We start from the raw sequence: 22,519 nt of genomic DNA, 5'->3' as shown, positions 1-22,519 counted from the left end.
TGAAGCTTTGCACCATCTTTTTATCTGTGTGATTGAGCACAAAGAAGCCGCCTGCAGTCTCTCACGTATACACATTCCTGACAGCCTTGTGTGTGGATGTGTGTGTGCGTGCGTGCATTATGGCTCTGAGTGGCCTCTGCAGCCAGCTCTGTGTGCGCGCATGTGTTTGTGTGCATACGTGTATGCATGCATGTGAACATACAGACTGTCCTCGATGTGTGTGTTTCAGTTAAAGTGTTGATGCTGACTTGTCTGGATGGACTAAATGCTCCATACATCACCCGGGTCGGCTGCAGGAAAACTCTCCCTGTGTGCTGTCTGCTCCCATCAGCCTGCAGCGCCGGCTCGCTTTCACAGAAATCACGTTAAATGTGTGCATTTTCTCAGTGAGGTTTAAGGCTGGAGTTTTATTTTGGAGGGCTGCTGATCCTGAGTCATATTCAGTTTTTGTATTTTCTTACATAATGCAGCTGCTCTCATAAAGTGGACCTACAGCAAATCCAGAGCAGATAAGACATGTCTGACAGAGAGTATTGTCTCATTTTAAATCCAGCGTGCAGGAACTGTTACAGATTAAAAGTGCATCAGATGGCGATATAAATAAAATCCATGTAATGCAGGCTTTGAGTATTACACTTGAATATCTGCCGCAGCGTGCACGCAGCAGTGTGTGATTATAGGGCTGTTAAATTTAGATGGAAAGTAAAAACTAATGTTGCTGCTCCTGCCGAATTGTGATTGAAGGAGTCGCTCAGAGTTGTTACTTACATTTAAAAGGCTGTGGTGATCCCCTTCACTGTTAATCAGTGTGATACACTGAAGTGTGGGTTTGTACCGGTGGTGAATGTTGGCGAGAAGCTGTTTTCTGTTTCACCTTCTGTAAATTCTGCCGTTTGGTTTGTAAATAAATCAGAAGTTGCTAATAAAAAAACAGGAAATGAGATTATGAGCTTTGTGTGTGTTTATTAAAAACAAAAAAAGCCTGAAAAACATCTGATTTTCTCCAGACTTACAAAAAATGGGATGTCAAACATGTATGGTGCACAGACCTGAAGGCTTTCTGTGTGCAGCTGCAGGCTTGCAGTGTCCACAGTTTTAGGTTTCGGTAAATAAATTTCTTGTCTTGTGCACCAAATTCTTACTTTTTTCTCTTTTAAAAACTCTTGCAGCTGCATGTTGTACACACAGACTGTATTTAATGGCTGAATGTAGCCGCCAGTCTGAACAGTGAAGCCAGTTCTGAAGCACCTTAATGCTTTTTAATTGAGCCAGCAGTGGGTGACTCCACTGAAGTTTGATTGTACAGAAGCCTGTGAGAAAATGAGCCTGCTTCTCCCATGACCTGTGACCTCAATGAACACATTCCTGGTGAGTTTATGGTCTCCGCCATATCCCTAATATGATTATTTCATGCACAGAAGTCCCACCCAGTGGTCTGTTTAAGTGGAGCAGCCAATCAGACGAAAGTCTAAGGGGGACGCTGTAAAGCAGCTTTTTTGATGAACTGAGGCCCAGGATAAGATACTGGATTCATTAAATTGTGAATCATGCAAAGCTGCTCTCGTAGAGCCCAAGAATTTTAAAAAACGGAGCTGAAAATGAGCAGAGCAGGTCTTGTCTTATGTTATCAGTCCTAAAAGAAACAAAGGACAGAATATGTCCAGTTTAAGCTCGAGCTCATTGTTCATTCTGCTGATGTAACTTAATCTAATCATAAAAGCAGAGACCTGTCAGCCCAGTTCATGTAGGTGTTGCTCTGCAATTAGCAGCTGATGTCTATACGTTATAATCCTGATTTGTAATCCATCTGTTCTGCCTGTTTTTTCCGTCTTTGACCTGAACTGCAGCCCAGAGAACGACGTCTGAAGACGACTTTAACCGCTGAGGTGTTATCCCAACATCTTCTCCATCTGCTATTCAAAGCTGCTCCGACATGACCGGGTATTATCACACTTCGCCCATTAAGATGTCTTTAAATGGCAAAGCAGCAGTTTTCCTCAGGGTATTTCTCTCTGTGTGTGTGTGTGTGTGTGTGTGTGTGTGTGTGTGTGTGTGTGTGCGTGTGTGCATGCTCAGCTACTGTACTCCAGCATTATGGCTGTAATAACATAATCCCACAGATTTGGCCTGACAGCAAGACAGTATGCTGCCGATTTTAACTGACAGTGGGGAATTATCGTCACCACACACTTCACAGACGGCGAGACGTGTTATTATTGCTGCTGTGAGTGTCAACGTTTGGCCTGTGGACCCTCACCCGGACGCTGACAGCAGCAGTTTAAGGAGGAGTGGAAGCTCCGACTATATAAACACCATCAGCTCCATTTAAATACATATAGTAGATGTTTTTTCTGTTGCATGCCCCTCCCCCGTTTCTAGATTCAGAAAAATATTAACCCCCCCTTGCATCTCTAAGCCCCCACCCCCACCCTCTTAAACCTTTTTCATTTAGTTTAGGACTCTAGGACTGATAATATAAGTCAATTTGAATGTTTTATTTAAAGAAGACTTGTTCTGCTCATTGTTTTAATTCTTGGACTCTACTAGAGTAGCTTTACATGATTCACAGTGCAAAATAATCCTTCTTTATCTTATCCTGGGCCATGCTGCAGCTCACTGTCTCTGAAACCACAAACTGCATATTAAACATGGACATGTTACACGTTGGTTCTGGATTCAAATGGGAGCATCACAGCAGCCAACTTTAAGCTCAATCAGGGAGTTATAAATGAAATTTAACCCTGTAAAGTGGGTGGCAGTGGTGCAGTGGGTAGGTGCTCACCTCACCTTGCAACTAGAGGGTCACTGGTTTGAGTCCCCATCTGAGCGCACGCTGTCGTTGTGTCCCTGGGCAAGCCACTTAACCCACATTGGTTGATTTAGATTTTCACCAAGTCTTCCCGTCTTTTGTCTGGTTTTCGCACCCCAGTGGCGCCCGTCTCCAAACCAGAAGTAGACGTTGGAATTTAATGCCCAACAGAAGCGTCCATGCGTGCAGAGAAGCAGCTGGTTGTGGTGGTTAAAGGTGATGCTATCAGAAGAAGAAGAAGAAGAAGAAAGAGCTTTATTTGTCACATACATTTACATGCAGTGAAATTCATTCTCTGCATTTAACCCATCACACACATGGAGTATGTAGTACACACAGCACAGCATGGAGCAGGGGGCAGCCAAAGGGCGCCCGGGGAGCAACCTGGGGGGGTGGGCTTGCTCAGGGACCCACAGTGATGCCAGCCCGAGGATTTGAACCAGGGTCCTCTCAGTGATGAACCCTCTTCTTCTCCCCTAGGCCACCACTCCAGGTCAGAAAAAATTTAAACTGATAAAAACAGATACTACACTTGATCTTAGCCAAAAGGCCGAGAATCAGGAGGCTGCTGCTACAAATTCTGCACTGCGGCTTGCTTCATGCCCCAAACCAAAATGGAGGATGCCATAAAGCAACTCATGGCAATGCAATGTCCTTAATACTCATTATTCAAATGGAATTGAATTGAATAGAAAGTTGTTTTACTACAGAAGAAAACTACATGTATTGACTTGAGTCCTTGTATTTGAAAGCATGATGAACATTTACATTTTTCTAATGCGTGGATATACAATTATGTTCAAAATAATAGAAATCAGAATCAGAATCAGAATCATAAGGTTTTATTGCCATATGGGTGAACAGGTTCACAGCATTAGGAAATTGCTGCGGTACTTCGTGCTTACAGAAAAAAAACAAATAAGTATAAAAACTATGAGACAATATACAAGTATACAAATTGCAAATATACAGAGATATTAGAGCTATAACTATAGCACAATATTACAAAATTACAAAATATACAGTGCAGAGACTAATTAAAAGATAAAAGAATGTAAACTATATTCCACTAATATGTACATCAGTGCAGTCAGACAGGTGCATAGACATAGGGTCATCAGCGTTTGTGGAGGGTGGTGGTAACAGTCTTAGGGTAATTGTTCATGAGTCCAACAGCAGAGGGGAAGAAACTGTTCTTATGGCGGGAGGTTCTGGTCCGTATGGACCGTAGCCTCCTGCCTGAGGGGAGAGGGTCAAAAAGTCTGTGCCCAGGGTGAGAGTGGTCGGCTGTGATCCGACCTGCACGCCCCAGTGTCCTGGAGGTGTACAGGTCCTGGAGAGATGGGAGGTTACAGCCAATCACCTTCTCAGCAGAGTGCACAACGCGCTGTAGTCTCTGTTTGTCCCTAGTGGTGGCTCCAGCGTACCACACAGTGATGGAGGAGGTGAGGATGGACTCAATGATGGCAGTATAGAACTGCACCATGGTCCTTGCTGGCAAGTTGAATTTCTTCAACTGCCGCAGGAAGTACATCCTCTGCTGGGCCTTTTTGACGACAGAGGTGATGGTGGGCTCCCACTTGAGGTCCTGGGTGATGGTAGTTCCCAGGAAGCGAAAAGAGTCCACTGTGGTGATGGGGGTGTCAGTCAGGATGATGGAGGGTAGAGGGGCTGTGTGCTTCCTAAAGTCCACTATAATCTCCACTGTCTTCTGGGCGTTCAGTACCAGGTTATTGTGGCTGCACCAGGACACCAGACGTTTGACCTCCATCCTGTAGGCCGACTCGTCCCCATCTGAGATGAGTCCGATGAGAGTCATGTCGTCTGCAAACTTAATAAGCTTGACAGACTGGTGGTCAGAGGTGCAGCAGTTGGTATACAGGGAGAAGAGCAGAGGAGAGAGGACACAGCCCTGAGGAGTGCCAGTGCTGATGGTCCGGGAGTCCGAGACATTCTTCCCCAGCCTCACGTGCTGCTTCCTGTTCATCAGGAAGTCAATGATCCACCTGCAGATGGGATCTGGCACGTTCATCTGGGACAGCTTGTCTTGGAGGAGATCAGAGATGATGGTGTTGAAGGCAGAGCTGAAGTCCACAAACAGGATCCTGGCGTAGGTTCCCTGGGAGTCCAGATGCTGTAGGATGAAGTGCAGAGTCAGGTTGATGGCGTCGTCCACAGACCTGTTGGCTCTGTAGGCAAACTGCAGGGGGTCCAGAAGGGGGGCTGTGAGGGACTTGAGGTGGGACAGCACCAGACGCTCAAATGACTTCATGACCACAGAAGTCAGTGCCACAGGTCTGTAGTCATTTAGTCCAGTGATCCTTGGCTTCTTGGGGACAGGAACAATGGTAGCGGTTTTAAAGCAGACAGGCACGTGGCAAGCCTCCAGTGAGGAGTTGAAGATGTTCGTGAACAATGGGGCAAGCTCGTTAGCACAGTGTCTCAGTGTGGCAGGTGAGACACCATCTGGACCTGGAGCTTTGCGAGCTTTGACACTCCTGAACTGCTTTAGCACCTGGTCCTCCTGAATACAAAAGACTGTGGGGGTGGGGGAGGAGGGGGACTCTGGGGTGGGAGTCCTTGATGATGTGGGCTTCTCTGAGGTGTGGGGAGTGGGGGAGGTTGGGGGGTGAATATTTGTGCATTTAAAAGCAACAGTAAAGCTCGGAATCCTTAAATTGTTTTTATTTCCAGGCATTGGAGACACTGCACATTATATTCTAAATCAAAACATGAAGAAAAATGTATAATTTTTCCAATTACTTAACAGGAAATGAAGAAAAATTAATGTTGGGCTGTTCAAAAAAATAGCAGTGTCTGCATTTTTCTTTATAAACTCAAATATTCACTTTATGAACTGAAAAATCTTTAGGAATTAGCATTCCTGTGAATCACTAAACTAATATTTAGTTGTATAACTGCTGTTTTTGAGAACTGCTTCACAACTGTGTTGCATGGAGTCGACCAACTTCTGGCACCTGTGAACAGGTATTCCAGCCCAGGATGATGTGACAACTTTCCACAATTCCTCTGCATTTCTTGGTTTTGCATCAGAAACAGCATGTTTGATGTCACCCCACAAGTTTTATATCGGATTAAGGTCCAGGGATCGGCCTGACCACTCCATAACTTTAATTTTGTTGATCTGGAACCAAGATGCTGCTCACTTACTGGTGTGTTTGGGGTCTTTGTCTTGTTGAAACACCCATTTCAAGGGCATTTCCTCTTCAGCATAAAGCAGCATGACCTCTTCAAGGATTTTGATATATGCAAACTGATCTATGATCCCTGGTATGCGATAAATAGGCCCGACACCATTGTAAGAGAAACATCCCCATATCATGATGCTTGCACCACCATGCTTCACTGTGTACCGTGGCTTGTATTCAGTGTTTAGGGGTGGTCTGACAAACTGTCTGGGCACTTGGACCCAAAAAGAACAATCTTAATTTCATCAGTCCACAAAATGTTTCTACATTTCTCTACAGGCCAGTCGACGTGTTCTTTGGCAAACTGCCACCTCTTCAGCACATGCCTTTTTTTAACAGTGGGACTTTATGGGGGCTTCTTGCCGACAGATTAGCCTCACACAGGTGTCTTCTAATTGTCACAGTACTCACAGGTAACATCAGACTGTCTCTGATCACCCTGGAGCTGATCATTGGCTGAGTCTTTCCCATCCTGGCTATTCTTCCATCCATTTGAATGGTAGTCTTCCGTTTTCGTCCATGTCTCTCTGGCTTTGCTTTCCATTTTAGAGCATTGGAGATCATTTTAGCCGAGCAGCCTATTGTTTTCTGCACTTCTTTATATGTTCTCCCCTCTCCAATCAACATTTTAATCAAATAATTTTTTTTGAACAATGTCTGGAAAGGCCCATGTTTCTCAGGTTTTCAGTGCATGTACAACATGTGTTGGCTTCATCCTTAAATAAGGGCCACCTGACTGACGCCTGTTTTTTCACAGAATGAATGACCTCACTGATTGGACTCTATACTGCTATTATTTTGAAAATGCCCCTTTCAATTAATTATTCAGTTACACAGACTCAGGAGTATGCATATCATGAATGTTGGGTCTGTTGGTTTTCTATCACTCTACTTCACCTACTGGTAAATTGTTTGCCATGTAGTAATATGATTTCTACCAAAAATATTGATTGATCTGGTTAGTCATGTTGGACTGCTATTATTTTAAACACAACTGTACATGAAGTCCAAATAGAATTTTTAAATAGAATAAATGAACTTCATTCAGTGTAAAAAGGCAGAAAATGTAAATTGAGTGCCTCAGATTGTTCTGTTGTTCTGCTGGTTTCTTCTGAAAGCCTGTGATGTATCTGCTGGAAAAATACTCTGATCTCTTCAGGTCCTCCTGATGTCGAGCGTTTGCCTGACACGTCTTGCAGTTTCCTTTGTTCGTTTTAAAGGCGTCAGCAGCTCATTCGCAGTTCTGCTTACACCGAGTGAGCAGGTTCAGCGTTTTGGGTCAAGGACACTTTGATGGGACACCTCCCTGCTGAGTGCTAGACATGATCTCAGTAATGATGCTTTAGCCCTCACATAGCTGAGGATCTGTTAGTCTGATCTGCAAAGGCAAAAAAAAAATAAAATAATAAATTTCCTTTCCTAAACATCAGAGAGGGTCATTTTAAGGCAAGTGAGGTGCTACTAATGTTAACATGATTTCTGCAACCTCACAGGAAGCTGTGTTAAGAAAGGGAAATGGCAGTTCATCGAAATGCCCAACAAATTTTTCAACACCTTCCAGAAGAGAGAAGAAACCCACGCAGCAGCTATGAGGACATCAAGCCTCCAAATAATAAAAGAGGGTAACTTTGAGAAGATGAAAGAAGAAGGGAAAAATGTTCTTTGACTCTGAATTTGTGAAGAAGACCTGGAGACTCTGCCTCCTTTCTTCTGAGCTTTGGAGCCATTTTCACAACGAGATATGTTGAAATTCACCTTTTGATGAGATTTTGGGCGTTTCTTCGTTCACTGAATACAGGAACCTGCAGCCATCACAGCTTTGATCCAGTTGATCAAACCGAGCTGAAAGTCAGCAGGTTCTCTGGTGAAGAAAGTGTAATTATTGTCTAGATGGGCGATATCACTGTGCTAAACTTAAAACTGCTCAGTATGTGATTGCCATCTATGACAATGAACGCTACCTTGCAACATTTCTAGATGTTGAGAATAAAGACATCCATTTAGTCAGGATGGATCCATGCTTTCATGTTTACACCAAATGCTGACCCTACCATCCAACATCCACACGTCCCCAAGCTTCTGCTGTCCAGTTTCCTGTTCTTAGCTGACAGGAGTGGCACCTGCTGCTGTACCCCATCTGCTTTAAGGTTGGTGTGTTGTGTGTTCAAAGACGCTCTTCTGCACATCTTGGTTGTAACGATTGGTTATTTTAGTAACTGTCCCTTCCTGTCAGCTTGAAGCAGTCTAGCGAGTCCCCTCTGATGTCAGCAAGACATTTTCTCCCAGAGAACTGCCGCTCACTGGATATTTTTGCTTTTTTTTGGACCTTCTCTGTAAACCCTACAGATTTGATGCACTGCTGTCCAGTAGATCAGCAGTTACTCAGACCAGTAACAACAACCACGCCACATTCATAGTCACTTAAAATCATTCTCCCCAATCTGATGCTCAGTTTGAGGTGGTCTGACTGCATCTACATGCCTAAATGCGTTGAGCTGCTGCCATGTGATTGGATGATTAGAGATTTGCTTTCATGAGGAGTTGAACAGGGCTAAAAAAAAAAAAAAAAATTTTTAAAATTAGTAAAACTGCTAAAATTGAACTCAGCCCTCCCTGTGGATTTCAAGGGCTTACAACTCAGAAAATAGTCCTAGTATGAAGGTAAAACTTTGCATGGCTTCATTAAATGTACTAATGTGAATATCTAATGACATCTATTCACTACAAAGAACGGAGCTACACCTGGACTTGGAACCAGGTGTAGCTGTTTTCTCCATTACTCAAATTTTATTTTATTATTTTGAATGAACATGTTGTACCTTAAAAGGTCAGAGGTCACAGGGTCCTTTTAAAGTTTTTATCCAGCTGTGAGAAACCCTCATGAAGTGCTGGTGGCGGCTGGCATATGGACGTCCTTAACTGTCTACAGGAAGCAGCAGCCGCCTGCTGCCAGATAATACACGTAGATCTACTTTAATACAAAGAAATCTCGTATTATTCCACCCATTACGTAAAGGGATGAGATTATCGATACACAGATTAATGAGCGCCCAATCATAGTCCAGCGTAACGCCCTGCCCTCCCCTCAAACCACACAACTCTTCAGTTGTGCAGATAAAAATAGAAACCTTGCAGTTTAGTTGTTAGATTTTAGTCTTTATTGTACTATTTTTTCTTGACAATTTGCTAGCGGACATGTGAAAACTTGGACCAACAAAACATCATCATTATTATTATTATTTTAATTACAGCATAATCGTCGGTAACAGTGAGAAGATGTTTTTAAAAAATAAAAACAAAAAAGAAAAGAGAATTCAAACCAAACAGGAACCAAAAAAAAAAAAGAGAAAAAAGTCTGACTTTAATATTCAATGATGGATTTTCTTTTTCTTTTCTTTTTTTTTTAAATTCATGTACACAATATAACAGTCTAAAAACATTAAACACACAGAGCTGAAGACATTGCAGTGTTGGTGGGGAAGTGGCAGTCCTTGGGGCAGTTTATATACGGTAGCAACATGATCCTGCTGTACTGTCAAATATCTACGGGGGCAGATGGGGGCAAAGATGGGGAGGAAGAGGAAGAGGAGGAGGGGGACTACAAACCAAAATGGCTGTCATTATAAAACTAACAGTCTTTTTTTCCCTCTTTTTTTTTAATATAATCCACCAATCCGGAGTCGGTAGAGCTTCAGGAGAGAAGGGGAAGGGAAGTGGAATGTCTCGATTTTCATTTTTTATTTTTATTTTCTCTTGTAGACAATATAAAATCTCACAGACAAGCAAAGAAAGGATTAAAAAAGGAAACACTGGATGTTTGTATTGGACGGAGGTGATGGGTGGATGGATGATGATGGATGGATGGATGGATGGAGGGACAAAAAGAAGGGCTTGAATTATTGCTTTCTGAGTGATTATTTTTCTTCTCATCTACATGAATTGCATCTTTCTCTCTGTCTCTTGTTTCTCACCATGTCGGTCTGTTAACATGTGATTACTCCGTTTATCGGGAGGAGGGATGAAGGGAGAGAGGAGGAGGAGGACAGGGAGGAAATAGGAGGAGGAAGTGGAGGAGTTGGGGGTGGGGCTCAGAGCTCCTTGCTCAGCGAATCCCGGGCAGTTCTAATCCTCTTTGTGTGGCCTCACACGTTTCCCGCCTTTTTGTCTGGTAAATGATAACAGAAGAGATTGAAAAAATGTATTAAAAAATTGGAAAAAAGAAGAACAGTCACATAAAAAGGGTTATATGCTGCATGTGTGTTCAGTGGTTTAGTACGGAGGTTGGTCTCGTAGGACGTACACAGAACAGAACAACAACACAACAACAGCTGACGAGGAAAACAAAGAGTCGTCACATCACGGAGGATCACATGATAACCACTCTACCTGTGCCCTTTGTGGTTTGTGCTCTTGACCTTGAGGAGATTTGATGTCTAATAAATAAACCCAACAACCCACTCTCTGCATTTCTGTCATTGCCTCACTCACACACACACACACACTCACACACACACACACCTCAGAGACAGAGAGAGGAAGGAGGCTACTTAATCTTTGATTTTGCCCACTAATCCGTTGATGGACTCATCTCTGTTGATGCATGCTAAACCAGCTTTTCACTCCCACTGCTAACTGTCTCAGCTACAGCTAGTTAGAGCTAGCAACCACCAGAGGATCAAGGTCTGTGATGAGACCAATGCCTTAAAAGTGATTCTTGTAAAACTACCAGTAGAATACAAAGAACACTGTGTATTGTGCTGCACATATATAAACTGATGCTGAACTAGGGCTGGGCTGTATTTTTGTGTAATACCAATTTGAACCATGAGATGGAGCAGTGAGTCAGCAGAGCATCCAATCTGACCTGAATCCAGCACACATACAGTATGAAAGCTGGACACAGCCACTCTGTCACCGCCTGTCAGTTACTGTGAAGTCCTGTTTTAAAGTCTCGAGCAATTTTTCACTGTTGCCATCACAGTGTTTTGAGACCGGACATGATGAGTGAGGGGCGGTTCTGACAGACAAACTCAGGGGCACTGCAAGCTCATTGGTTATCATTCTTTTCTGACCCTAATGGGGCCTAAATTAATTTCATGCTTTATTCAATTCAAAGACTTAAGAGTACTGACTGCAATCATAAACTCATTGAGAAAGATTTTTATAGCACTGCTTCCCAAAGTGTGAGCGGCACCCCCTGCTGGTTATTAGAAAGAATGCAGGTTTAAGGCACTTCTGCACTGGCTTCACTTCAGTCTGTGAAGACATGTCCAACTTTTATGCCATCAATGCATTTAATGTTACAGTAATTCACACACTGAACTTGAGCAGTTCCACAAATTAATCTTCCTGAGTTACTGATCATTTTGGCTGCTTGGACTTGCACAGCATCCACAACAAGAAAAGAGGGTGACTCTGTGGCTGCAGAGGAAAGGATGTTTAAATGCACAGAAATGGCAGTGGTCTTATCTGTAAACATGTGATGCACGATTAACCAACTGCTTCTAAAAGGAAGCGCTTAAGATGTAAAGGCATTTAAAGTTAGAGTTCAACAAACTCTCTTGTCTACAAGAGTTGTGCCACTGGCCACATCATAACTATTTGGTTTCCAAGTCTATTCCCTTCTCTACTCATCTGCTCATCATACATTGGGCCATAAAAAGCTGCCAAATTGCTGCACCATTTTCATTTGGAAGCCCCTCAAAACCGTCAACCAAGCAGCCAGGATTGAAAACTGACCCTTACAGCACTGAAGTGTCAAAAACTGAGCCAGTCTCCATAGACTCCCATTAAAATGTCCAACTTTACAGCAGAAGTAAACGTGTTTATAGCCTGGACGAAAAGCTGCTTTGGTCTCTATAGCCTATTTCCCCCTCTGTAACAGCTGAACGGAGGGAGAATTTTTTAATAACTCACATGTTTAAATTTCATTGAGGCTTAAAGTTTGCATTATTAGGGGCGTGGCCTCTTTGACTGGTGGCACAGGTGGCTGTAGCTGCTAGCTGTTTGCTAGGCTTCACCTGGGCCATGTTTGTGCTGCTGGAGTCTTTTTAATGCAATTATTACAATAATTACCATCCAAGAAGTCTGAACTCCAGTTTTTGAGAGTGAAATTCTGGGATTTTGCTGGCACTAATAGTAGGTACCGCTGTCTGTGCATTGTATATGCATTGTGGATGCAGCTTGTTACCCCACCCCTCATTTAAATGGTCACTTCTGGCTCCAACAAATCCAATAAGTTGGTGCCCAAAATGAAGGAGATATGTTTGCTATTAAAATTATTAGAAATTTTCAGTTGGTCTGATTTGGTATTCATTTCCGAGCTGGTTCTCGGTTGTTCTTGTGCCAGCACTTTAAACAAAACCAACCGCCTAAACGCCCCTGGTATGGTGGCATATTTGGTGTGCTTTTTAGCTTGTATTGTTAGTAAAAATGGGCTGCTAGTGTTGCAGAGAGCTTGGCAGAATGTCCTAAACACTGGGCGTTAAACAGAGTTCGTTTTAGCAAAAGACTCGGAGCTTCAAAGAGACTCCCTGTGAATTGCACGGCAGCAGCAGGAGCTGCGATTCTCTCCGCGAGCATCTGTCGGGCTGCAAGAGATCAAAGCGAGGCGGTCGCTGGACACCGAGCCTCACGTAGCACTTGAATGAAGAGGAGGCTGAAAGTGATAAATAATGGAGGAGGAAGCAGAGCACCTTCTGGTTCACAGGCACTTCACCTCCTACTGCTCAGCGTCCAGAAGCTCGCGGCGGCTCCCTGGTGGGAATGTGGGAAGCGGTACGAACAGAAAGGAAAAGAGCAAGTCCACTGAGCAGACCACCCTCATGGAAAGAAAAGAAAAGGCTTAAAATGTCAGGAGATGCTAAATTTCACCTCCATCATCACATTTCCTCATGTCCATCCTCGATACTCCTGTGTGTGGGTCAAAATTTACCAAAGCGGCTTCAAAATCAAATTAGCTCTGCACAGTAACAGGATGTGCCGCAGAGCAGATAATCTGATATTTACATTCTCATACAAGTTCATAAGCAGCCAGCTTCCTGCTCGCCACCTGAGTCCAGGTCGTTGTTGAAAGCTTTTACTGCTCATCTGTGCATGAACTTAGTGAAATGAAAGGGAAACTTCTCTCTCTCTCTCTGCTGATTCACTGCTGAGCAAACATCTACTCTACGACTTCCTTAAAGGGATTCAGGAAGAAATGCATCACATTTAGCATGCAATCACCCAGAAAAGCTGGCATGCCTATAAATACAGTGTGTGGGTCTGTGCGTGTCCCTATGGGTAAACACTTTGGGAAGTTTTCAATGTCAGTGTGGTGGCTGAACATGGAGCTGGTCATGGTTAGCCTAGCTTAGCATAAAGACTGAATGCAGCAGGTGAAATGTAATCTTTCAGTAATCTTTGAACCATCAGTCCAAAAATCAGCAGATCTGGTTTGCCATCACAATCCAGGAAGAACCTGCTTTGTTGGGATTTGGCTGAGCATGAAAAAGTAATTTCTTTGAAGTTGTTTTTTGTTTTTTTTGTTTTTTAAAATCAAATTTCAAGTTTGAAAGAACATCTTAAAAACGAGTTTTTTTTTTCCTTCACACAATTACTGTGGCCAAAAGAATTCAGGACAATCAAACGAATGCCTATACAACAGAAAATTAGAATTTTATGGAAATCTGATCTTTAACTTGTTTGTTGTGTTTTTGTCTCCTTTCTGTCAAACTAATTATACATAGGTGGAGGTGGAGAGAGACTCTGTAACAATTAGATATTGATATTTCAGTTTTAAATAAATATCACAGTTATTGTAAGTCCAGCCTCAGATAAAACACAATGATCACATGTGTGAAATCTCCAAACACAGAGTAGACCCGGGCAATTAGATCAAATCCTAATTTCAGTTGTGACTTTGGAAACCAATTGGGATAAAACAGTACCTTTTTGCATTAGGGCAAAAAAAAAAAAATTCTCAGTTTGTCTTGTCTTATAAATCAAGCACACCTTTTTCCAAGACTCACTGTTTAGCTCAGCTTGAGCTGAGATGACAGAGCAATCCCACAGTCAACATGATCTGTGCAGAGGAAGTCTATTTTTTCCCCATGGATGATGGAATTAATCCCAGCACTCGTCAAGCATCCCCTCACTGTCGGCTTCATCCTTCCGTCGCTCCTACATGTAGTTCAGGCTCTTCATGGTCGCCCTCATCAATGGCAGCGTGCACCAGAAGTAATGCCCCCCCCCCCGATGGCACACACCATGCTTTAGCATCATTTCAGTTTATTGTGCACCTTTCAGTTTTTGTAACCCGGCACAGGTTGTAGACATGAGCGTACAACTGACTCGATGTTTACCACTGTTTCAATGATGTATCAGTGCAGGAGCTCAGAGATTCTCAGATTACACAGAGGGAGGCGCTGCAACAGCCTGAAAACACGAGACTTTCTGGAGAAATTAAAAAGGCATGCCTCAAGCACCTGTATAATAGGTTACAGGGCTGTGGTGATGTCACAGAGAATAACACAAACAATGTGATGACCATAAACTAGATTTTATCCCAGTGATGGTGCAGGTCTCCTGTTCAGGGCTCTTTTGTCCCAGTTTGCCCCAGTCAGCAGCGACCAGCAGCTGGCCTTGTGCCCTTTAGCGCAATTCTGAGTGTAACACCATCAACAGCTTCCAACCTTTTAACCTTTATTGTATTTAGAATCACGCGTATGGACAGGTTCGGTAAGAAACATCTATATTTACTTGACAGCCTCCAGTGCTGGGCATTTGGGCTTCTGGACTATTCTATAATCACGTCCTCTTTTTACCACACTATTAAATTCGGTTCTGTCATCATCACTCTGGTCCAGTCATTTTCTTGCCCACCTTCTGCGAGCCAGTCGGCCTCTGTTCTGTGTGCTCTTCCGTCACTCTGCCTCTCACACTCGTTCACTGGGACGGATCTGCTGTGTAGCTTCATCTGAGTCTAACTGCCAAAGAATCTGTTACTCAAACTCTGTACTTCAAAATGATGTCCAGTTCTTTCACAGGGTCTCTCCTTATTGAATTTAAAATTAAAAAGGAAATCCCCTGTACAAAAAACATTTTGGAAAGTTTTAACTGAATGATGATTATTAAATTAACGACCTGTTGCCCAGGCCACGCTCATGTTCACGTACACAGAGAAAGGTCAGCTTAACGGGTTTACGTGCACAAAACAAGCAGCTGTTTATGTTTCTGGTCCCAAACTTTGACATGCATGTAGACGTCTGCACAGTGATCCACGTGGACTCATGAACTGACATAAGTAAACCAGGAATAGTTTGCCTTTTGCCTCTTCAAAAATCACTACATTAAATTAAAATGGTTGCTGATTATTGGATCTTACGGCTTCTCTGCAGATCTGAAAGGACTCAATGAAGCCGCCGTTTCCTGCTGTTGTTCCAGCTTTTAATTTCTTTAATTTTCTGTTCAGATTAAATGCATCAGATGCGTTTTCTTAATTTGTGACACTGGGAGGTGTATAAATATTTTTTTGGACAGAGTCAGAATCACTGCTCTTCCTCCTGCTTTCAGTCTTCACACCATGATATGCTTCTCTCCTCACAGCTCCATAATCACCACATTTATTATGCTAATCAGTGCTAACGTGTGCTGTTTTACATTTGGCATGTTTAATTGTATCATTTACACGTGTGTGTGTGTGTGTGTGTATTCTTAGTATCTGACATCAGCATCATAACACCCGTTTAACCTATTATCCACGCACAACTCCCTCTCTAATTGGTTGGTTGCTGCTGACATCACATTTTGAACTATGGCCACTGCTGCCTCTCTTAGATCCCTTTTCCTCATTTCCTCCTCTTCCTCCTCCTCCTCCTCCTCCTCTCTCTTTCCCTGGCCATGTGACCCTTCATGACAACCTCCATTTTGTGGAGACTCTGCCTCCCCTCTCTGCCCTTCTCCCTCCTCCCTGCTAACAGCTAATGCTATCTGTGGTGGGTGGCCGCTGCATGCGCTGTGTTTACTGCTATTGTTTGTTAGTGCTTCTTGTTGTTTGCCGTTAGTTTCTCCATCTTTGCTGCTGCTGCTGTTTTGAGGCTCGTCAGAGTCCCGGTTGGCGTGCTCTAACTCACCGCTGTTCACAGCCGCTGTGGCATTGATGATCTTGGCGTTGGCCTCGTCCTTCACCCCTCCTGCATCCTTGCTCTTCTTCACGGGGCTGCTCCCCGTCGTCTTCTCCTCCTCCTCCTGGTGATTGTGTGTGGCGTTCTCCTCCTCTGTGCCGTTGGAGCAGCCATTCTCCCCGTTGGTCACTGGAGCTTCGGTCGTCGTCTTCTCGGTCTCCTTCTCCGCCTCTGCTCCGCTCTCCTCTGCTGGTGTCTTCTCGGCTGCTGCATCTTTGTCGTTGGTCTCCTCGGTCGCTGTGGCAGCTTCACCGTCGGTGCCTCCCTCCTCTGCTGCTGCTTCTCCTCCCTCTGCGACCTCCTCCTCCTCCTTGGCGCCCTCACCCGTGTCCACGCTGGTGGACTTGCCCTTTCGCATGAGGAAGTTCTTCAGGGAAACTGCACGGCCAAAATGTGAACGCTTGGCTTTGGCTGATTTGCCATCTTTGCCTTCCTCTGCTGCTCCCTCCTCACCTGGAGGGGAGAAGAGAGTTCAAGGTTAAAGTTCATCAGGATATTTCTAATGATTACTTTTACACATGTGACTCAAAAATGTGCATTCCACTGCTCAGGTGGGGGAGTGGCTGTCTCCCATGTGTGGAGTAGTTTGGGTATGCTGAGGGCAGCTGGTCTTGGACTCAGGCCAGTTTGTCATGCGCTGCATAGGCCACAGTGGGTAGTGCCATTCACGTGGCTCTACTTCCTGTACTGCGCGGTGACCCGCCTATCCTTGTAATTATACTACAGTTATTATGGCTGACGACACATCACAGTATACATAGGGTCGTGGGGGGCAGGTGTGTCACCCGGTGGTTAGTGGGTGGGGCTGCTGATGTGGCCCCACTCCAGCCTACTCCTTAATTTCATGTGCACCTTAGACATTGAGGGTTTTGGCGGGGCGGTATGGATGGGGGACTGTTGATCAGTTCTCATGTCACATCTTTTCTCACAATTTTAATAGCAGTCTAGCTTTCACACAGTCATACACATCCTTTTCATACCATACACTCTCAGACACCAACACATATGCCCAACATATCACCCCCAACCCTGATGAGTGGGTAGACGGAGTGGGAGGGGCCTCCCTCGCACCTGTTTCCTATACTTGCCCGCAGGTGATGTAAAAAATTCTTTCTTAACCCTTTAACAGCGGCGATCACCGCCGATACACTTTTTATCTGCACTTACTTGCTGTGAACAGCTGGGTAACACTGAGCATATCACCGCTGACACGTCTGATCAAACGCACTTTGCATTACCGTAATTACGTGACTGTTTGTCCTATCGGAAAAATTCAAACGGTTTCTGAAAGCTGAGGAATTTCGCTTCACACCCAACATAGGATTATTATGGTAATTTTTGCAGGAAGTCCACAAATGGCGTCACTTTTGATGTTAACAGGCCCGCTGGTGGGCCCGTGGTAACTAAAGGGTTTAATCAATAATTTAGAAAGGACAACTTTTCTTATGTTAATAACTGGAATGCATCTTTGGATGTACCTACTGATAAAAATGTAGTGTGACTTTTCCAAACCTTTATTGTTTTATACTTTAATGATTAATTATGCAGATTTAGTCCTTTCTTACAGTTACTTTATGCATTTTTTTGGCACCAAATTAAATTCATAGCTATTCTTCACCTAAACATTTTTTTACCTGATCAATTATAAATTCTTTATTCAACTGCTGTAACACAGAAATCTCCCAATGAATAAAGTTTTCCTTATCTTACTGCAGGAAATCAATATTACGCCAGTGTTATAATTTTTAAAATTATAACACTATTTATTACTCTGAATCAAGGAAAGTGGAATATTTTATGAGCAATTAGAGTGTAAACCAGTTTAAAGAAATCTCCTCCCTAATATCTGATGTGCTCTGTTTTGTGTTTTCCAAAAGCAGAAAGAAAAGCTTAATTTAGGCTTTCCTGTTGACCTAAGCTATGCTGTAATTTGAATTTCACATCACTCACTGAATATTTTATTTGGGAGAATGTTCAATTACATTACCTCCCCCAGAGTTAGCAAGCCTTTAACTGCAGTGTGTGCTCGGCGGACAGCGACAGACTGAAATGAGTGCAAACAAGCTGCCGGCTGCAGAAGCTGAATTTTTAAATGGTGTCCAACTGTGGTGCTAATAAACTGTGCTGTTTAAGATTTGCAATCAAACTCTTCACTACATGTCTGCTCATTTAAAGCTTCCTCTAAAATAACATGAAATAAAAAGTCTGACAATAAATCTGGAAATGATGACACTCACAGAGCTGTGGCTCTCAATCTAAATGCTAAGGACCCAGTGAAGGGTTGTGTGATAATTTTTGAGATTAAAAAATGAACTAAATTTGTTAACCTTTGTTTAATATTTGCTTGTTATTTTAAAAGCAACCTTCTGTAAAGCTTCAAGGAGAAATCACCTTATGAAAAGGGTTACAAAGGAGGGAACCACCAGTACGGTCTCTAGCTGTGTCCAAATTCAGGGGCCGCATCCTTCAAAGGCCACATTTGTAGACTGATTACATCACAGCCAGGCGATGAAGGCTGTCCAGATTTGAAGGCTCCAACAAATGCGGCCGACAAACGCGTCCTTCTTTTCCTGGATTTCAAGTCATAGCACAGCAATACTCAAACGTAATCCTTGACAAAATAAACCTTTAAGATGTTTTCAGGTGAGAATGGAGATGTGTAAACCTCAAATATCTGCTTGATTTATCAAGATATCTGTTAACTGCAGAAGTACTCCGATGTTTTCTGACATGTCCGTTCCCACTGCTCTACCAGCCAGCTGGCCTAGCCAGCTGTCAGCTGACCAGGCAGTCACGGCTCGCTATACTCGGAGAGAACGTCTGACTCCCGGTACCTCCTTTTCAAACCTCCGCTGGCTTTCGCTAAACAGATAAAATTCACTTAGATGATCTCTAACGGTTGATGTTTGGCTTATTTCAGTGTTTCATTTGTTCCTGAGCAAAACGTTTTGGCTGATATTAAAGTTAAGCTTTATAACAGGATAGTTTTATCTAACTTTAATGTCTTAATAGAGAGCTGTCAGTGCAGTTGGAAATGAATCATTTGCTCATTTTTATTCCTTGATGTGGAAATGTGTTATACCTGTTTTTACAGCTTATTTTGAATTAAGAGCTGTCATTAAATAAATCCATTAAAAAAAGTTCAGGCTCGGGGCGCCCACGTGACTTAGTGGTGAAGCTGGCGACCACATAGGTATGCCGCGCGTTGCGGTGTGGGCGGCGCGGGTTTGAGTCTCGGCCTGTCGCCAATTTGCCTGCGTGTCTTCCGCTGTATCTTCCCTCCATTTCCTGTCTCTCTCCACTGCTAACAAAAGCCGCTGTGGCCAAAAACGCAAAAAAAAAAAAAAAAAGTTCAGGCTCCATTATAACAGCTTCTTTTCTACAACTGTGCTTTACACTGTCATGGTTGCTAGGCGACAGGAGCTCCGCTGAGGTAAGGGTAGGTGACGCTGATATGAAGGCTAGACCGTCCAATTTCACAGCCACTCGCTTCCGGCCTTTGCGGGCCTCGAAGAACCCGGCCTACGTAGACCAGATCCTTCGAAGGATGCAGCCCCTGAATTTGGACACAGCTACAGTCTTCACTCATCATGTATGGATGTTCAGTCAGAACCCCTTGGTGGCACATTTTAACACACTCACTGCCCTTTAGCGCAACTTTTTTGATGAGCAGGTTTAAAGCTGTTAGAAGGGTGCATTTATATACAAAACATGATCTTTTCCTAATCCTGACCGAGTGTAGTTTTGGTGCCCAAATTTAACCAAGAGTCTACCGAGTGTGGCTGATGTTGGCAGCACTCAGAACAGCAGCCTTGGCTCTTCTGAGGTTAATGCCCACATGCCTGTAGAATGTGGTCATGTATCTGCTGCCATTAGACCTGTCATGTTTTTCAGATAGTTTGGATAACCACTGTCGTGTGACTGATGTTGGGGTAAATGAAGTCAGATGAAGTTAAAGTATGTCAAACCTGCTTCATAGTACAGGTTGGGTGAAGACTGGGATAAAGTTTGGCAAAGTCCATTCTGGTCATAACATGAAATCCAGACTTAAGGTCCAGTTTTGTGGTTTATGTGCTTGACTGTTGTCTCACCTGAGGCTGTGACTGGAGGTGCATCCTCCTCCCCGCCAGGGGGGCACTCTGTATTGGCGCGTTTGCTCTTGGGGATGACACGCTTCTTGAAGGAGGTCCAGATCTCATTGGCATGTTGCGTCACCGTTCCACCTCCTGCTGCCTTCTCCTCCTCGCCTCCCTCTGCTTTCTCCTTTTCCTCCCCTCCCTCCACCTTACCCTCCTCTGCTCCTCCCTCCACCTTAGCTGCTTCTTCTCCTCCCTCAGCTCCTCCCGCAGGCTCCTCCGGCTTGGCATTGTCGGCGGAGTCTTTGTCGGAGCCCTTGGCCTTACCACTGATGCCGGACATGGAAGTGTCCCTCTTCAGGCCCTGGAAGGTCCAGGAACGTTTCAGCTTCCACCTCTTCTGGCCTGACTCCTTGGAGTCGAGCGTGGAGGAATCTCCCCCACCTCCTTCGCCCTCTGCGCCTTCCTCCTTCCCATCCTCACCCCCTCCACTCTTCTTGTGTGCCTTCTGAGCCATGAGTTTCTTGAAAGAGTGCCAGCGTTTCATGTGCTTAGTGGTTGCTGAAGAGGCAGAGGCTTTCTGCTCTTCTTCTGCACCTCCTGCTGCTCCTCCTTCCTCTACGATGGAGTCTGCAGTGGTATTAAGTGCTTCGGGATCTTCCAGCCGGTCCAGGGACTTGGACCGGACCTTTACTTGTTTCTGGGGTTCTGCAGCAGCGCCTTCCTTCTTCTCAGTGCTACGATGGGAGAAGATCCTAGCCACAGGCTTCCTAATCAGATCTCGAACTGTGGATTTTGCTTCTGCTGGTTTACCCTTCTCTGCTTTCTTCTCATCTTCTTTCTCTCCATTTTCTGCAACTTTCTCTGTCGCTGCCTCTCCTTCTGCACCTCCCTCTGCTCCTCCCTCAGTTGCTGCAGTTTCCTCCCCTCCTTTTTCACCCTCTTTCTCCGCTCCTTCAGCTGCGCTCTCCTCACCTCCTGCTGTGGTGGCACTCTGCTCTTTCTTCTTCCTTCCACCCATGACCTTTCCCAGGCCACTCTTGTTGAGGAAGGAATCCAGGAACGAGGTCTTGGGCTCAGTGGAGGTGATGTTTTCGGAGCTCTGAGGAGGTGCTGCATCCTCGCTCGTTGCCACGGCTCCTCCCTCATCAGTTCCTGCTGCGTCTGCCGCCGCTGTGTCGTTATTCACAGTCTCTTTGTTATCAACAACCTCGCTGTTGATGGCTGTACCGTCTTTACTGACAGCCTCGCTTTTGACAGTCTCTGAGCTTGTGTTGGCATTTTTGGGTGCTTGCTCCACCTCTACTGGCTTGCTTTCGGCAGTTTTTCCATCTTCCTGGACCACTGGCACTGCACTGGCCTCCGTTGCCGCCATCTCAGAAAGGGAAAACAAATAATAACAAAAAAATTCTCTTCCTTCCTGCCTTTCTTCCCTGGCCTTCTGTCCTCCTCTTCCTCTCTCTCTCTCTCTCTCTCTCTCTCTCTCTCGTGTTTCGTTCCTCCCGCTGTGGCGGCGCTCTCAGGTCATGGAGAGCAGGGTCGAGAGCAGTAGTGAGGAGGAAAGATACTCAGCATCCTACTAGTCCTCCAAACTCCTGCAGAGGAAAAAAAAAAAAAAAAAAAAAAAAGAAAAGAGGAAGAGACAGATGGTTAATAGTCTGAAGCGACACCAATGAGTCTGGTCTAGACTGTGCATTGAATGGGGAATGAAGTGTAACATGATAAAACATCTCAGCGGGAAATAAAATGCAGTTATGCTTCCTAATCAGTCACACTTCCAAAATTCCCCCTCTGTGTGATCTGATGAGGGACACAAACACCTCTTTAAAAGTCTGAAATGCAAAACCTGCAGAGAAGCAATAAAAGGCCTTGGTGGGTGTCACAGTCCCAAGTTTTTATCATGCATCTGTTGTGTTCACCACAATTTTTTGCTATAAACAGCATTAAGTATCAATATCACAGGATACAGCATAGTTTCAATAACAAATCTGCACCAATTTGATGTCTATGATACAGAGGAACAGAAAGAAGCATTGGTACCCCGGCTGTTTCATCTATTTTATGATAATTAAATAAGGAAAGTAAGAGGGAAAAAAAAAAACCCCATCCAAAAGTACATTCTGGGTAAACTTTCAACAGTCATATCATCATGTATTTAATGTATATAAGCAGCAATTAGCAGGTATCTGTCTTGGTTTGCAAGACGTATATAAAGCAGCTGCTGTTAAGATCAATCTGTTGCTGGTGTGGTTTGCTTTCATT

The 22,519-nt window shown here is 44.1% G+C and overlaps 1 protein-coding gene and 1 pseudogene across 1 annotated transcript in view; both read right to left on the bottom strand.

Moving 5' to 3' along the window:
* Positions 1-3,196: 3,196 nt before the first annotated feature.
* LOC115791315 (uncharacterized) lies at positions 3,197-3,371 on the bottom strand (annotated as a pseudogene).
* A 5,782-nt stretch (positions 3,372-9,153) lies between these two features.
* Positions 9,154-22,519, bottom strand: part of LOC115790035 (apolipoprotein B receptor) — a 56,398-nt gene continuing 43,032 nt past the window's right edge. The window contains exons 2-4 of the mRNA XM_030743683.1: positions 20,273-21,852; positions 16,131-16,634; positions 9,154-10,183 (exon numbers count right to left, since the gene is read on the bottom strand). Of these exons, the coding sequence (XP_030599543.1) occupies positions 10,161-10,183; positions 16,131-16,634; positions 20,273-21,632 (1,887 nt within the window). The 5' untranslated portion in view covers positions 21,633-21,852 and the 3' untranslated portion in view covers positions 9,154-10,160. The remainder of the gene's footprint in view (positions 10,184-16,130; positions 16,635-20,272; positions 21,853-22,519) is intronic.

The sequence above is a fragment of the Archocentrus centrarchus genome, chromosome 13 (genome assembly GCF_007364275.1).
Source record: "Archocentrus centrarchus isolate MPI-CPG fArcCen1 chromosome 13, fArcCen1, whole genome shotgun sequence".
Taxonomy (NCBI): domain Eukaryota; kingdom Metazoa; phylum Chordata; class Actinopteri; order Cichliformes; family Cichlidae; genus Archocentrus; species Archocentrus centrarchus.
Note: the sequence above shows the minus strand (reverse complement) of the source record. Positions and strands in the feature narration are given on the sequence as shown.